This window comes from Heloderma suspectum, chromosome 1 (assembly GCF_057233095.1).
Source record: "Heloderma suspectum isolate Gila_16-S chromosome 1, 16-S_ref, whole genome shotgun sequence".
Classification (NCBI taxonomy): domain Eukaryota; kingdom Metazoa; phylum Chordata; class Lepidosauria; order Squamata; family Helodermatidae; genus Heloderma; species Heloderma suspectum.
This window is the reverse complement of record NC_139458.1, coordinates 306,046,015-306,062,409: the sequence shown is the minus strand read 5'-3', so window position 1 is coordinate 306,062,409 and position 16,395 is coordinate 306,046,015. Positions and strand designations below refer to the sequence as shown.

At 41.7% G+C, this 16,395-nt stretch overlaps 1 protein-coding gene across 2 annotated transcripts in view; it reads right to left on the bottom strand.

Moving 5' to 3' along the window:
- Positions 1–718: 718 nt before the first annotated feature.
- ORC3 (origin recognition complex subunit 3) overlaps positions 719–16,395 on the bottom strand; it is a 61,284-nt gene continuing 45,607 nt past the window's right edge. Inside the window, exons 14-20 of one of the 2 annotated variants that reach the window (XM_084827065.1) lie at positions 14,875–15,008; positions 10,736–10,815; positions 9,128–9,225; positions 7,579–7,720; positions 4,543–4,659; positions 2,747–2,820; positions 719–1,719 (exon numbers count right to left, since the gene is read on the bottom strand). In XM_084827065.1, the coding sequence (XP_084683191.1) occupies positions 1,614–1,719; positions 2,747–2,820; positions 4,543–4,659; positions 7,579–7,720; positions 9,128–9,225; positions 10,736–10,815; positions 14,875–15,008 (751 nt within the window). In that variant the 3' untranslated portion in view covers positions 719–1,613. Of the gene's footprint in view, positions 1,720–2,746; positions 2,821–4,542; positions 4,660–4,867; positions 4,994–7,578; positions 7,721–9,127; positions 9,226–10,735; positions 10,816–14,874; positions 15,009–16,395 lie in introns of those variants that run through there. The other variant, XM_084827066.1, reaches the window with a different exon arrangement.

Here is a 16,395-nt window from a genome sequence, read left to right as displayed (position 1 = left end):
GGAAATCTGACTTCAAAGTTGGAGTAATAGCAGGACTCTAGTTTTACACCCCCACTTCTGGCAGGAATCAAAACCTGAATGACAGGACACCCCCCCCCCCCCGGTGCCCCTTGTTGAGCTGCTCCAAAGCAGATTTTGAGGGAAAGGGAATTGCCTCCCTCCTGGTTCTACTCAGAGAAGCAGTTCCGTCAGTGCAAAAACTTCCACTCTTGCTTACAAACAAAACAAAAAAGTGGTATAATACAACTTCATAGAAAAAACAGATATAGTAAGACTTTTTGGGGGGTGGGGGGATTACATCCAAAGCCCCCAATTGTCTTGTCTGTAGCTTATGGAGGTGACCTTGAGCATACAGGAGTAGGCCATCTTTGCTATCCTGATCCTGTAGTGGCCAGCATTTTCAAAGGTCAACTCACCTTTGAAACCTTTATCTAAAACTACCACCTAGTCTGGCTGCCAGTTAAGAGTTATATGCTCTGAACAACCAATCCTATTTAACCTGGTGGCTCTATTTTGTTCAGTTACAATTTGCGTTCTTTTCAAAGGCAGCTCTATGTAAACTATATATCAGTATGCAGCTGCACAACAGCGTATACTTCCTGCGCAGTTTTATACATTTGTTGTAGTCTAAAGCCATGCAAACAATGGCTAACTTACTTGACTATAAAAATTTATTCTAAATTTAGCTTCATGCTGTTTGATCTTTTCTCTAAGCACAAAAATTCAAACATTTGCAGCTGATTCAGTGTATCCTGCCAAGGGAAAGGTGGAGATAAGAGAAATGTTCAAAGACTAGCTGAAGAGGCATAAATACTGTTGCATAAATCACTGAATGTTCAGTATGTCAAAGATTAAATACAAGCCTATAAAAGTTTCCTGTGCTTTGGAAACAAAGGATTAGATACAGGCCAAGGTAGCAACAGGCCAGTATTGATTGGCCTTTCTCTGATGGAAAGCAGCTTGTTTCATATGGAGAGTAGGGACTGAATACAGCTATTTTCATTTTCATAAGGAAACCAATACTAATGAACAACTTTAAGTCTGCCCCTCCTTTTAAACATGCTGGTGCTGATTGTGTATCATAATATATGTAGTCAAGCCTATGGCTGATTCTTCATTAGAACTAGGCTTTAAATACCTTCCTCCAATCTTCGCAGTGGAAGCCTCTGTAACCACTAACAATAAGCTAAGAAACATCAATATGGAGTCCCACACCCCTTCCCCAAAATTAACTGTCTTGCAGTCTGCACTGTATATAATCAGCTTAATGTGCCTGGGTCAGAAAAAATATCAACACACTTTTCTTTGTAGCCAGGACAACAGTCTATGATGAAAGATTGATTTGATTGGGCATATCCTACCCAAAATGTCACAAGACTAGCTGAATAACACAAACATGTCAATGGCATTGTTCCCTTAGAACTGCTGCTTTTGCTTTTCTTAATACTAAGAAACACATCGAGGAAGTTATTTGCATGTACTTTATTACTGTCAGTGTTAGTGGCAAAATAGTCTTTCTCTAATAATGAAAGCCAACTGGTAGCACAGTTGTTGATACCATACAAATTCTTCCTCAAAGGGTTACCTTCCTTCCCCTCTCAGTAGAATCCATATTAGCAACTGCCCCATGTCAACCTTGCCACGTGATCAGTCTTCTGCTTGGTAGGCTTTATGAATCCCAAGAGTTCCAATTCTGAGACTGCTCTAATGAAACGAGCACTTGGGGAGTGCTGGTCAAGGAAAACTACTTTTCCTGTCACCAGGGGAGTAAACAGACTGACAAAACATGCAAAATACATATTTTTCTAATGGGGAATGAATTCTGGGTAATTCATTGAAGTACACCTTAACACATTTTCAGATCATATGTGCACACACTGGAAGCAACTATAAAAGTCTATTCCACCACATGTACGCTCATGTTTGTTAACCAAGATGTGAAATAAATTTAGTCTACCTTTGGAATTTGCCTCCAAGATTGAGATAAATCCTATCCATGGTACAACTTGTTTGCTTAGGACTTATGGGTTGGATCTAGAGTTTGCTTCTGCTGGTTGTAACAGCCCAGAGTTCCACTCGGAATGCTCCTGCTGCTCAAAGATGATTTTTGCCATTTCCCCCCTGTACGACTTCCAAAAGGTCACCCATCCTTCCAGCACAAAGTTTTTGGGGAAACTGACAAAAAATATCCCCTGCTATGCCAGTGGGATTCCAACACTGGATAAAAGCCTTCCATGGACAGAAGGAGCCTTTCCATTTGTAAGAGTCAGGATCCAACCCATGAGATAAGCTAAGGAAGAGAGTAGGAAAACAAGATTGTTGCCTAAATGAAATGCACTTCAGATTCATGCACAAAATCTTTTGCCTAGTAAAATTGTTTGCTTTTACATCTGAAGTCTGCCCCAAACTGAAGCTGATACAATGAAAAAATTAATTGTAGCCTTTGTTCTCTGGAATAGAATAAAGATAGAATAACATAACATCAAGTGGCTTAAACTGTGTGCAACTTGAAGGAGAGCCTTATGTTTTGTGGGAAAAAATTCTGGGCATGTAACAATGTACATAATGTATACAGGGATCTTCCCATTCTAAATAAAGATTTTTATGAGCTGATTTTTCCTATGTAAAATCAGCCCAGTTTTATGTAGTTGAAAGTTTCTGTGAAATGTTTGGTAGACCTTGATCTGTGCAAAGCTATTTGTAACAAGGAAATGTTTTAAGTTAGAAGAGAATGAGAAAAGGATACTGGGTAACATCATCTATCTGATCCTTGACTGTGGAATTTGGGTTTTCAGCTGCTGTTACAACGGTAGAAAAAGCCTAAGGGAAAACACCACAGTGAATAATACTACATTTTGTAAACACCCAGTCAAATGTATATAAAATTCACAGGTTAGCATATACACTGCAAGGAGTCTATGATGCCATCATTAGCACATCAAAATGTTAAGCGGGGGGGGGGGGGGAGATCCTGTAAACTGAGGTATGGGTGAAATTGTAATGTTTGTTATGGCTTTACTTATTTTAACTTGTTGGCTAATTTTAACATGTTACCTATTCTACAGCTTTGGCATATGTTTCAAATCCAAACAAAACACCTTGATTTTTATTCACGTTAAGGTACACACCATAAGATTTAACACGAGATGGGTAACCATGCTGGAAATGGAAGTCTTAATCACTGGTCAACAAATTTTGGCTTGGCTTACTAGCCACATCCATTACTTGTGTCATGACTGCCCCTTCCCTTTCTTGGATCATGTGCTGAGAAAGGAGGGATGCTTGCCCTTTTACTAGACTTCTGCAGAAGGTGCAAACAGCGCCTTGCTCCTGCCTCCAGCAAAATCCCAACATGAAGAGAGAGAAGCTACCCCTCTCTTCCTTCCTCTACATCAGGGTGGGCAACTTCTGGCTCCACAAAAATTTTAGTCTACAATGCCTTCATTCCTCACCACTGGCTATTCTGGCTAAGGTTGTAGGCCAAAACATCGGGAAAACCACAAGTTGCCCTCCTTTGCTTTACATAAAGGGGTTGGGAAATTGAGGTGGTTCCTCTCCACAAGTTGGGCTTTTGCAAGCACTAGCAGTCACTACTGCCTCTGCAAAAACCTAGATGAAGGAAAAGAAATCACTCCCCTTGCCTACAAACTCTCCCGAGACAAAAGGGGCTGTTTCTTTCCTTTCCCCTTGCAACTTTGTAGGAGGAGGCAGACACAATACTGCAAAAGCCCAACTGGCAGGACAGAAGCCACCTCTTTGTGGATGAAAGGAGATGTGACTTTGCTCCCATGAGCTGGGTTTTTGAAGGAAATGGTGGCCATGCTTTGTTACAACTTCTCGCAAAAATGTGACAAAAAGGGAGAGGAAAGGAGTTATCCCCCCCCCCGCCCCAATTTCAGGTTTTTGCAAGAAAGAGCTGTGAGACGTGGCTAGACTTTCTGCAAAAGTTCAAATGGGAACAAAGTCACATGTCTATTCTGCCACCAGGAAAGGGGGCTTCTGTTCTTCAAGTGCGGCTTTGAAGAAAGCACCAGCCATGCCTTGCTCTTCCTCCCTGCAAAAACTACATGAAGGGAGGGGAATGCTTTCTCTCTTTGGGTCCCCCCACCCCACCCGCATCGAAACATGGCTGGAGCATTCTTCAAAAGACCAACTTGCAGGGTTTTCTGCAAAGTGGAGACAAAGGAAATAGACTAGCACTTCTTTTCTCCATAGTGAACAAAGGCTGTGACCTCAACAGTTTTTGCAGGAAGACGCAGTGACAGTTTAATACAAGCACGGCTTTTGATGGATTCACAGCAGTGGTCACCAGGCAGGGGAAGGAGCACATGAGTTTACTGAACCTTGCACCTAGTGCTAGCTGGGAAGGTCAATTGGATTGTGAACTGTGGGCCCTGAAAGAATGAGGAAGACACTACACTGTTATACAAGAAGAATTTAGTGGTCAGAACAAACAAGGCTTAAAGAAAAAAAGAATGACATGCAATTAAGCATTCAGTAAAGCACATAAAGTAGCTGTCAAATCGATTCTTGTTCACATACCTCTAACCAGTCAACAAGGTTAATTAATCTGCCACACTCCAAATGCAGCTTGTATGCTATACAAATATCAGGAGCTGCATTAGAAATGGATCCAGCATCACTTTTCAAGGATTCATTCTGAAAAACAAAGTTCATATTAATGAGAAAACAGTTATACATGCCCATTCTTTTATATGCTACTGATTCCATCATCCCAGCTCCCCCTCCCCCACATTTAACTTACAACATTTGCCAACCAATTGACATCACAGTCATAATGCATGTTAGTATTTCAGAAAGCTGTAACTTTAGTGAACTTTTAGAAAAATCTGCAAGCAGATTCATTACTCTGCTCTTACACCAGCCCAGCAGTAGTTTGTGGAAGTATGCAACTAACCCTGTTCACGGTTTCCTCAAGTCAACTTCAGATGTTGCCAGTGGCAAGTAATGGTTTCTTCCAGGAGAGTAAAACCTGAAGAGTACATGAGAGCAACCCCTACCCGTTATTTGAGCAGCATGAGCCACAACCGCCAGGACCAATCCCATCCCATGCTCGCACTGCGCTGGGATAGGCAGCAGTCTGGGAAAACAAATGTTATGGAGAAGAAAATGGGCTCCAGTGTATACAGCCAAGCTCAATAAGGAGCCGCTTGATGTGCAGGTCTAGTCACTCCCGAATACCTGCTGCAGCCTTGGGATGTTCTTCTGGGTGACCAAGCAGGAGTTCCATAGGGCTGAAGCCTGAGCCCTTGCCTCCTCAGTCGCCAGTGCAACTAGCCTCCCTGTGACATGCGCACCCCCACAGCTGAAAACGGAGTCTTGAGATGTATCCTGACAAAAGAGCAGAGGAACGCCCAGGATGGGTGGGGGAGAAGGGCTGTGGATGACCACAGCTCTACGTATGTGGACTGGGGAAGATGTAGGCAGTGGAGCTGGATGAGAGCCCTGATTTGGGTGAAGGGGCAGTATTCCATCCCTAGAGCTGACACAGTGGGAAATATCGCTTCCTATTGCTGTGCCTCTTGCAGTATGAATACAGTGATGTATTGCAAACTGAAAAAATACAAGAGAGATACTTTTAACACTTTGGGGGCACGTTCACATGTCACATTGCCCAGTCACTCTCACTATAAATGGGAGTGGCTAAACAAACCATGGACCTTCTGTCCATGGTTTACATGCAAACTGGGTTTGTCTCTCCCCGGAGAAGCCCAACAACAAATCATGCAGTTGGGCAGTTACATGAGCACTCGTAAACTCTGGCTTAAGCCTGAACCGGTCATTGCATTCCTTAATTCTTTTGTTGTAAAAGTTCTAAAGTAATCTCCAAACATCAATTTCTTACTTGCCTAGCATGTCCCCAGTGGAAGTATGCTACTTTAGTCTGGAAAACGTCCTGTACTTCCAGTAGCCCAAGGATTCCACTGTCTTTGCTCTAGGTATTGCTTACTGACATTCATCCATTACATTTCTATACTTCCCAGTAGCCAAAGCTCTCTGGGCTGTTTACAAAGATTAAAAACATTTAAAAACACAATATACAGATTTTAAAAGCCAATTCCATTAAAAAAAACACATGAACAGACAAATGTACACAAGAACATATATCTGAAACAACTTCAATCAAGCAATCTCAAAGCAAACAACCATAACCATAAGCCATTCCAGGACCAATTAAAACTTCTACCAGGAGTGTTAGTGACTATAAATCCAAAACTAAAGTGGGAGGTGGGGCAGTTGTGTGTGTGTGTATGATTAGCCCCTTAGGGAGATGTGCATGCTCTTGTTGGTGGGTGAAGCCAAGGAGTACTTAACATGCTGCCCAACTTATGCTGCTTCAGCCACACATGTGGAAAGGTAGTGGGATGAGAATGGGCAAGCTTGTAACATTCTTCAAGGACTGATGCATATTTAGCACTTATCTGTGAGGCTGCCATTGCTAATAGATGGATTACATCTTCAGGAGAACCAGTACCCATGTCATTAGTCATGTGCTGGTTATTTTGCTGCTTGCATCTCTTTGTAATTATAGATAGATATTTATCATGAGAACTTTTATCCTAGTTTCATAATTCATGAAAGAACAGACTGTGCTGAATTTGTACTATGAAAATTATTTATTTCCTCCAAAACAGAGTTAAATACTAGTAGTGTACTGCAACAACTAAGAGATTGCTCCTTACAGATACCCAAAACATTTGCCCAAAGCGCATAGGAAATTCATCACATACACCAAGTGTAGGACTTGGCTTTTATCAACTTTACTGGAAATGGAATTAAGCTTGTTTTTCTAATCTACATTCTTACCCTATTTAAAATCAGATAAATGTGTAAGAAGATGCAATAAAGAGGCACATAATGCATTTTATATTATTTTTCAAACCTGGTTCTAGTTGAATCATGTTCTGCTACTTGACTTAGTGCAGTAAATATAATTAGACTGGTTGTAATAATAATATATACATTTTAAATGCTATCCTTCAGCCACATATACATCGCTTTATTTAGTTCATCAAAATGCTTTACTGGAAGATCTGTTGCAATGGAATGCAGCGAGAACAAACAACAGGGATGGACACTTTGGCAGTTTAAGCACTTCATAATAGCTTTTCAGCCTCTTGGGAGACAAGGATAATGTCTCTGCTGACAAATTAGTCGGCAGAGCTTACAAAACCTGGCATTTTTTTTCCAAATAAAAGCCATGGGAGTGATCAAGGGGCTGGATTACTCTGTTCATAAAGTCACAACAATATTTAACCATCGTGATTAAGAAGCGTTTAAGAACAGCCACTTTGTGACAGATTTGCATGAGCCAAACACCCCCTGCCCCAATCATTTTTACATGGTTATATTTCAGATACACCGTACCCATAACTGTCCTGCAATGAGAGTCAAGCTCCCATTTAGCAACATTTCAAGCCATGGGATGCTGCTCATTTTGAACTCAATGAGGGATGCCACTGAAGGAAAGTTCTGAACAGAGAAAGCTCCAGAGATGGGGGGGGCACTTCATAAAAGTGGACTGTAAGCATAGCTGCCCAGCTCCTGATTTCTCACCTTTATATAGAAATATGGATTGTTGAGAGCAGTATGAAGCGCAGCACGTGGGGCGGCATTCAAATGTTCACGGAGGGTATTCGCTGCACTGAAATACATCACCTCATGCAATGTTTGCATCTCTGCAGGAGCAAGGTAACTTCTGAAAAAGCACCATGGAATAAAGGGTGAGAGAGACTGATACTAACTTGGACCTATCTCAACTCCTGCTACAATTGTAAAGCTTAACAAAAAGTGAGTATGTACATTTACATGGTGCATGTGGCATGGTTAGATGCCCTAAATGCAAAAGGCATTTTTTAAAAAACTAGTTTTATCAATAGTCAGTTCTTCCCCTTTTTTCAGAAGTCAAACAAAAACTCCCCACACACCACCGGCAATCTCATGTTATGAAAATGGTCAACAATTAGAAGAATGATAAAATCATCCAGTGTAGTTAACAACATTTGCCAAATCCATCCTATTTTCAGATCTCTCCAAAATGTGCTTTCTTGAGATTTTCCCCTTCTACACATTTGGAGCGATTGTTAAATTATCTCATTAGGTTTAAAAAAATGACTTGGTTCTAATAACAGATTACTTTGTTTTTTCTCCAAATGTAGGACGGTGAATCTCCTACCCGGCACAATACTTAACTCTTGCCATCTTGTCTGCCTATTTTCCCTTTGTTCTGTCTTTTCAAATCTTTCCTTCTGTGAGAACTACATAGCACATCCATTCAAATCATGGCTTCTTTAAGCCACATTTCTGTCCTAGTAGGCCTTTCATGAGCCAAAGCCAAACTGGGGAAAAAAATCAATCAAATGAGACTCTGGTTCAAATAAAATCCTGGCCTCTGCCCTTATTGGTGAACCTTCCCTTTCGCTCACACCACAGCCCAGGGTTCCCCAACTCTCTGTGTAGCTTTTGGGTGTGTGTGTGTAGAGGGCCAATTGTGGGGAGGAAGGGGCAGGAAAGTCTACTTCTGCCAGCCCAGTTGCACATGCCTAAATCTAGATCCAACCCATAATTTTCTATCTAGCTGAATATATAGGTTTGGTTCAGTTTGCTAAACTGGGAATGTGCCATGTGAGTGCACACTCCTTCCCTCCTTTTGGTTTCCTTAATTCAATACTTCCAGAGTTTGTTAAATCATATCTTCCAGTAACGTCTGAGCTGGGAAACTGGGGTTTCAGCAATCCCTACAAACCAGAATATCAAACCAGAAGGAAACCGTGGTTTGATATCCTGATTTGTGGGCATCATGTAAACCACCATTTCCCAGTTCAGATATTATGGGAAGATGTGATTTAACAAACCCCAGAAGTACTAAATTAAGGTGCATGAGAGAAGGGAGGATGGAGTGTGCACACACACACGGCTTGTTCCTGGACCAAGCGACTATGATTCATCACATCTGAACTGAGCCTTTGTCCACTGTTGAACTGACACAAATTCACCATACAAACTTGTACAACAATGTTAAAAATAGTACCACCTTCAGCACTATTTTGTAGTGGAAAGCCAGAATATAAATTTAATATATAAATAAAAAGAAAACAATGCTTACTTCACAAGGCCATCTATAAAGTCAGCAACTTCAAAACGGAGCATTTCAAATTGTGTTAGTTTCTTAAGCCTTCTTGATTCTTTCATCTCCAACAGAGTCTAAAACAAAACAAAACAAGGCATTTCCAAGTTACTATGTGCAGTAAGTCACTTGGCAATGCTCATCAGGTTACTGGATTTTTTAGACAAAAACACACACATGCTTTGTACAACAGTTATCAGTCATAACTAATAAAGAAGATTAGCAGTGATGAACAAATTGTATTGTGCTCCCTAACTGGTACAATTGCTTTTTTGCAACTATTTAATCAAGCTAGAACCAATGCAATTCCTGAAATTCACAATCACTCGATACAGAAATGCCAGGTGATTCTTTCCTGGTTTTTAAAATGCATTAATTTGTTATACAATTATATTACAACTGCAGCAAGTAAACACTGTGGGTTAAATCCAATGTCACATGAGTGGACTTCCCCTTGCCCTCCTCCCAACTGTGCACCCCTCAATCTGCTCCAGAGTATCCCTCAACCCTCTGGAGCAGATTTGGGAAATGGTGCAGGAGGCTGCGGGGGGAGGGGAAACCCATTCCTCTAATGGGTGGACAGTATTGGATACAACCCCGTTTGTTTTTTATTTGCTTTACAGTACAACCCTGATTTGCAACTCCATTGGCCAGTTGGTGGTCTACAGCTGAGGCAAAGGGCCACTGGTAGATTCCAAATTTCTCAGGAATTTGTGTAGCTGCCATTGTTCTTGCTTATGTGGTTGCTCTATCTTTGCAGCAAGACTCATTCTAATTTGAGGTTTAGTCATAAAATCAAGGAAAGAAAAGCAGTGCCTAAAATATACAGGTGTGATCCCACCAATTTTCTCCCTCTCCCTTCTACAAATATGCTTAATGAATACTATTGGTATGAAGTAGTAGCAGATGCCTGAACAAAGGATGTTTGTGGGCCAGCTGGGGATCATTCTCAGACTAGTTATTTCTTTTTCATTACATCTTTCATCCAAGGAACTCTGTGTGATGCACATGGTTCCCTCACAATAAGCCTGTGAAGTAGGATGAGCTGCAAGGTAGTGACTGGTCAAAGGTCATCCATGGCTGAGGTATGAAGAAGTTGTTGACTTTTACTTGTATCTCTTTGGACAGTTTACTTAAACTGAACCTTGTGGTGAGCTTAACAAGTAGAAATAACATGAATTTTAATAAGGACCTGCAGTATTTTGCATTGGAGAAGACAGGTGGGGGAGAAAAAAAACACTTGTGCCAAGCAAAACCCAAACTCTGCTTTCAGAATTAATCAAGTTACACAATTATCCACTTCTGCATAAGCTGTAACACCTGGGTGTTTGGGGAAATACAGAATATTCTGTCAAGTATGGGCACGGTAAAGAATAAGTAAGGAAGAGAAACATCATCCTGTCCCCTCCCCACACTGGGCCACTTCTGAATGAAAAGACTACATGTTGTTCCTATTGAGATTACTCTCCTTGGGTGTGTTTTTTTTTTTAATTCCAAAGCTGCTTATTATATGGGCCCTTTAATTTTGCTAGTTAGTTGACAAATACTGTTTTCACAAGTCAATGGTCCTCTCTTAAGTGGTCTGACCTTTTGAAGATGATAGAGGTCTGTCTTCTTCTGAAATTCTTTTAGTGAGGATATAGACTTCTCTTGATCATCGGCTTCAGCTGTCAGAACAAGAACAGGGGACAGAATCACAAAAACCTGTGGGTAAGGTTACCTCCCACTGCTTATCCACAGAGGGAAGGAGAAGGTGCATGTGGTACATGGAAGACAGGTAACATGGGCTGGATCAACACTTGTGCTCAGTGGAGTTCAACTGGCACTGGAGGACAGGGTGGTGATTTTGTCCAGCTTGCCCTTCCCACTGCAGCCCATAGCACCTCCTCCCATGCTGTTCTGGAAGGCTGAGGGACTGAGCAGTATGGGAAGTCACACTGGAAGCTGTAGGGGGAAATCAGAGAAAACAGTTGCCCTGCCCTCCTCCTTCAAGTGGAAGCCTCTGCTAGAGCCTGGTTCCCTCCACAAATGGAAGGGGCCATTCTGTTCATGGAGGGGCAAGTCTGGGTCCAGTCCAATATGTCTTTAGGAACTTTCAAGCCCCTTCTATCCCTCCCCCCAACCCTATTAGCTTCCTGCATTCAAACAGGACAAGTTTAAGGACTTGCTTGAAGAAGAAAAAGAAGAGATAAGATACAAAAAGACTGTGAAATCCCTCTGCATCACTTAATCCCATATTAAGTCTTACTGGGCACATTCTCAGAACTAAACAGCTCAGTTCCATTGCCTTCTACAAAGCTTTCCTTTTTTGTTTTTAAAGACACAGACACTTCTTGTTCATTGTCCTTCCTCCTCTACTGCCCATATGCAAAATCTTTAGATAGCAAAGAGGCTTATTTTCTATTGCGTCGAGCCAGTAGATTTACTGAATTAAAAGTACAGCAATAAAAATAAACCAGAGCTCAACTACAGCGTCTTCATCCATTTTTGTCTGATTTCTATCTGTACTGATGGCATGAATAATATGGTTTTCCTCAAATTCTTCATATATCCTCATATCTGTAATTCCATTCCCACATTTCTAAGCCCTCAACTATAAGGTTTCAGCATTAAGCTCTTTAATATATTTAAAACTCATGCTTGCCGATTGCCTAATTCAAGAAATCTTCCCATATAACCAAGGTTTCTTGTAACTCAAAGTAACCCTGCCCTTTGGTTTGCGCATCACTCTTTGATGAGTTACGGGCAGGGAAGAGCCACTGGGGGATCTACAAATCCACTCCTTGGGGTTGTTTTGCACCTAGCCAGGCTTCTTTCTCCTCTCTAAGCTGGCTGAGTATACAATGGGGGAGGGTTTGTAAAAGGAGAACTGGCATGCAAAGGAAGGGGTTATGCTCCCCTTCTGAACTGCTGATTTACCCCCACACATCAGCATAAAAGACAAACTTAAGTTTAGGAGCTGCATGTTTGCCTTTAAAGGTTTAGTTAGTGCCTCACATAATTTATTTATTTATTTCATTTCTATACCGCCCAATAGCCGAATCTCTCTAATTCCCTTAGATATGCTGGGAAGCATCTCATGCAGCCTGAATAACATCCCTTCAATTCCCTTTCTTATACAGCATTCATATTTCAGTCTTGTACACAGTTCAAGCTTTTATGTTTATGTTGAACTGACCAGCATTAGCAAAAAAGAAGAAGAAAAAATGGCTATTTAGCCAAAGGCTGTTGTATAACTTTCAAAATGCCAATTAAAAATGCAGCACATTAAATATTTTTTTCCACGTAGTTAAAAATTGCAAATCATGCTTCCAAGGATGCAGAAAATTCGGCAGAATGGTATTTAACAATAAGCGCATCATACATTTTTATCATCAGTGTAACTGGATCACTGGCACTGTTAGCCCCAGACCTCTGGGCAGAAGCCCAAGGCCCCGCAGCTCAGAGAGCCCCCAAATGACTCCCAAGCATCCTCCTTTGGAGAAAAACAACAGGTCAGTAGCAGCAGGTGTGCTGCTAAGTGAAGTCCCTGCTGAGCCAGCTGCAGCCACACCCACCACCACCTTTGTTTCCCAGAGTGCCTTTGAGCCACGGAGGCACTCTAGGAAATGAAGGTGGTGGCAGGTGCACGTGGCTGTAGCCAGCTTGCAGGCACTTTGGTGAGCAGTGAGTCTGCCACCACTTAAAGGTTAAAGGAGAAAAGAAGAAAGAGGATCCGTTTCTCCTTCCTGATACTGCCTGGTAAGTGGGGACTGGAGTGGGAAAAGAACAAAGCGACCAGGATAGCCCTGATATTCACCCCACCATTTATTCCCTCCAGTTTACCAGGTAGTTCTGGGATGAGAAAGTCACCATGCAACTTTCTCTTCTTCAAAAAACAGCTGTGAGGTGGGAGATGAGCTGTTCAGCCAAGCACCAGGCAAGCTTGCTCCTGCACTTGGCTGGGCAGCACATTTATCATCACACAAGTGCTTTTTAGAAAGTAGGAAAAAGAAGCCCCTTCCATTCCCAACACCAGCTGGGGGTGGGGGGAGCAGGGCTCAATTAGGGCAGCCTGACACTTGCTCTCTCCCACTCCCTTACCTAGCAGCATCAGGAAGAGGATTCCTTTCTTCTTTTAAAATCATGGCTGCAGAGGAGCAGGTGTGAAAAGGGAATCTCCTACCTGACACTGCTTGGTAAGCTGGAGGTGAAGAAGAGTGACCAGAGCGGTGGGAGAGGGGGAGAACTTTGGGTCGGGGATGTGTGTGCAAACTGGTAGGACAAAGGTGAGGTAGTTACTCTGGAGGAGACAGAGCAACATTGCGCAAGCCCCCTCACCCTCCCACTGGAGGGCACCTTGCCCAGGGACCCCTCAAACTTAACAGTGCCCTTGTGCTAGATAACTCATAGCAGCTATTTTTTAAAAGGGTTATAAAGCACTTTTGACACTGTCCACATTATAGGCTTGAACTGATTCATCCAGCAGCTGAACTGTAGTGTCAACACTGAAGAATCAGCATAGGCAGCACTGCAATTTAAGCCTGCTCACTTCCAGTGGCATCATTTAAAAAAAGGTACAAGGTACCAAAAAGATTACCCCTGGGAAGGCTAAGCTGGTTTTGTCTTTGGGCTTGTCTTAGCTTTTTTCATTCTGGAGGCCCCAGTACATACATTTGTAGCATAAGCTCACTGCACATTTCTCCGTTGGGTTTTTTTAAAAGCAGTAATTTTAAAAGGGCCACAGATGTGGGTGGCAGATGAGCAAAAACTTTAAATACAGGATTCTAACTTGTGAGCAATTATGGAGTAGATGGCCAGATACGGAGCCAGCAAAGCCCTGAAAATGAACATTGGCCATGAATCTGTGAATGGTAGGGGTGGACCTGACTGGAATAATGCATGGCAAATGAGAGTCTGTCTTATCTTAACTAGCAGTGCCGTTTACAAGTAGTGTGGGTCATCAAAGGCTGGAGATAGTGTGTAGGACAGTTACTTTTTAAGGTTACACCTATGAAGAAAGGGACAGTGACACTGACAGCACTTGTCTTGTTGCTGCGTCTGTATGCTCGTCACCCATAATCCATCTTTTTTGTTTGTAAACCCCCACAGCCAAACTTTCTTTTTCACATTTGTGTTAGCTCCTGCTCACGAATTACTAATCTGAAATTAAATAATTTAACATATTCTAGGAATCTGGTAAACCTGCATGATTGTATTCAATTGTGTCTCTCCACTAACAGAGAAAAATTTGATCCAGAGGAAGCTTCTGAGTGGGAAAGGAGGTGGTTTTCACAAAGTTTCCTTTTCTGCTGTAGCGCCCCCCCCAATCACATCACCTCCCGCTGTTCCAGGGCCTCTCTGGAGCAGATTGGGTGGCACGCATAGGGGGCTGCAGAGGGAATGGGATATCAGCTAAAATAATCTCCCTGCTTCTCACTCACAGAAGCCTCCACTGGATCAAACAGCCTTCTGTCAGCAGAGGGGGACACAAGTGGACTCAACCTGCAGTCTTTTTACTATCTACAATCCCCACTCACCAGTCTATTGTTGGAGAAACCAACCATGACATAAGTCCAAGAATCCTCCTGTCTGCCAATAATTTCTTCTCAAAAACGCACTTCTTACAAGAGCGCTCTACATATTGGGGATAGTTTCCAAGCTGATGAATCTCTTCTGCGAGAATAATGATTGTGGGTGATGGTGAAATTTAAATTTCTAAAACAAGCTGGCAGGTTAGAAAATACCTTCAGGATTTCTAAGTCGGCCCAAGTACTCCTCCAGTTTCTCTGAAGGGTTTCCAAGATGTTTCGCAGGAGAAGATGCAAGGATCGCCACACATTTTTCAAGAATGGCCACCAACTCATCTTTGGCCAACATCCTGAAAGGAAACAGTCCAACAACATTTACAGCTTATAACAACAACAACAGATATAGAAAAAAAAACTACTGAAGTGCTTCGAGGATATGTTTTATACTGTGCATTTGTCTACCCTTTGCAATGGGAGAAATTTTTTCAGGGAAATCATTTTCAAGGTACCAGCTTTTTTCTTGGCACTTAAGACTACTGATTATTTAGAAAAAAACATTTTTAAGACTGTAGTCCTATACACATTTACCTGGGAATAAGTCCCATTGAACTCAGTAGGACTTACTTCTGAGTAGACATGCATTGGATTGCACTGTAAACCATTTTAAGTATGCCTATACAACTTACTATATTATTTCCCAGGTAGCTGGGGTTATAAAACTGGACCATTTCTGATGGAATGCTGCAAGCTCAGATAACCTTTAAAGCAATAATTTGAATGAAAAATGTTACTTGAGGAATAAATCCCCAATGTACCTCTTTTCAAGCTGTAAAATGAATACAGAAACTTGTTCACAAATATATCTGGCAACTCTAGCCCCTGCATAATATTTTAACACGGAGACATCACTTGATTTCTCAGTTCCAAATGGCAGTCAGCTGAGTCAATTACATCAACCAAGACCAAAAAGATGCACATAAAAATATTTATGTGCCTGCAAAAGGAAGGAGAGGGTGATGTATTACCTCTTCTAGCATGTCTCCTAGAATGCCACTCCAGAGGGTCATCTAACTGTTGGGGTCAGGTTTTCAGGGAACACAGTGGTGCTGCCTTGGAATGGGAGGCTGAAAATCCAGTATGCATGCATAGCCCTTTCAGTCCTGGCCATCACCTTGAACTAGTAGCATTTTTAATACTGATGTGAATTTGGATTTAAATACTCCATAAGGATCATAGCCACTCTTGAAAAAAACTGTTTGAATTGTATAAAAAGGTGTGTATACTACAGCAGCATGATCTACAATTTGTCCTCACTTAAAGTGCAAGAAAATATACCACTTGAAAAACAGGCATGTCACTTTCCAGGATGTAACATGAATATGATTCAGTGCACAATGGAATGAATGTATGAAGTCAGTATCACTTTGGCCTTAATTGGCATTTATCATTTACAAAACTCTTAACAGTCCAATTCTAAATCTGCTCTGTAACTAAAAATCCATTCATTCAAGTTCAGGTTTATGTCAATGGAGCACATTAGGGACTACTAGGTGAATTGTGAAGCGGGATACAAATAGCTTAATCTCAATGTTCATATATTAAAAAGATCTAAATTTTAAAAATCCATATATTGGCAATTCTAGAGGTACTGGGTTGGATCCAAAGACAAATCAGCAGAATTCCACTTGAACAATGGGGTTCTTGCAGCTCTTCTCCCACTACAGCTCCCTGTGGCCT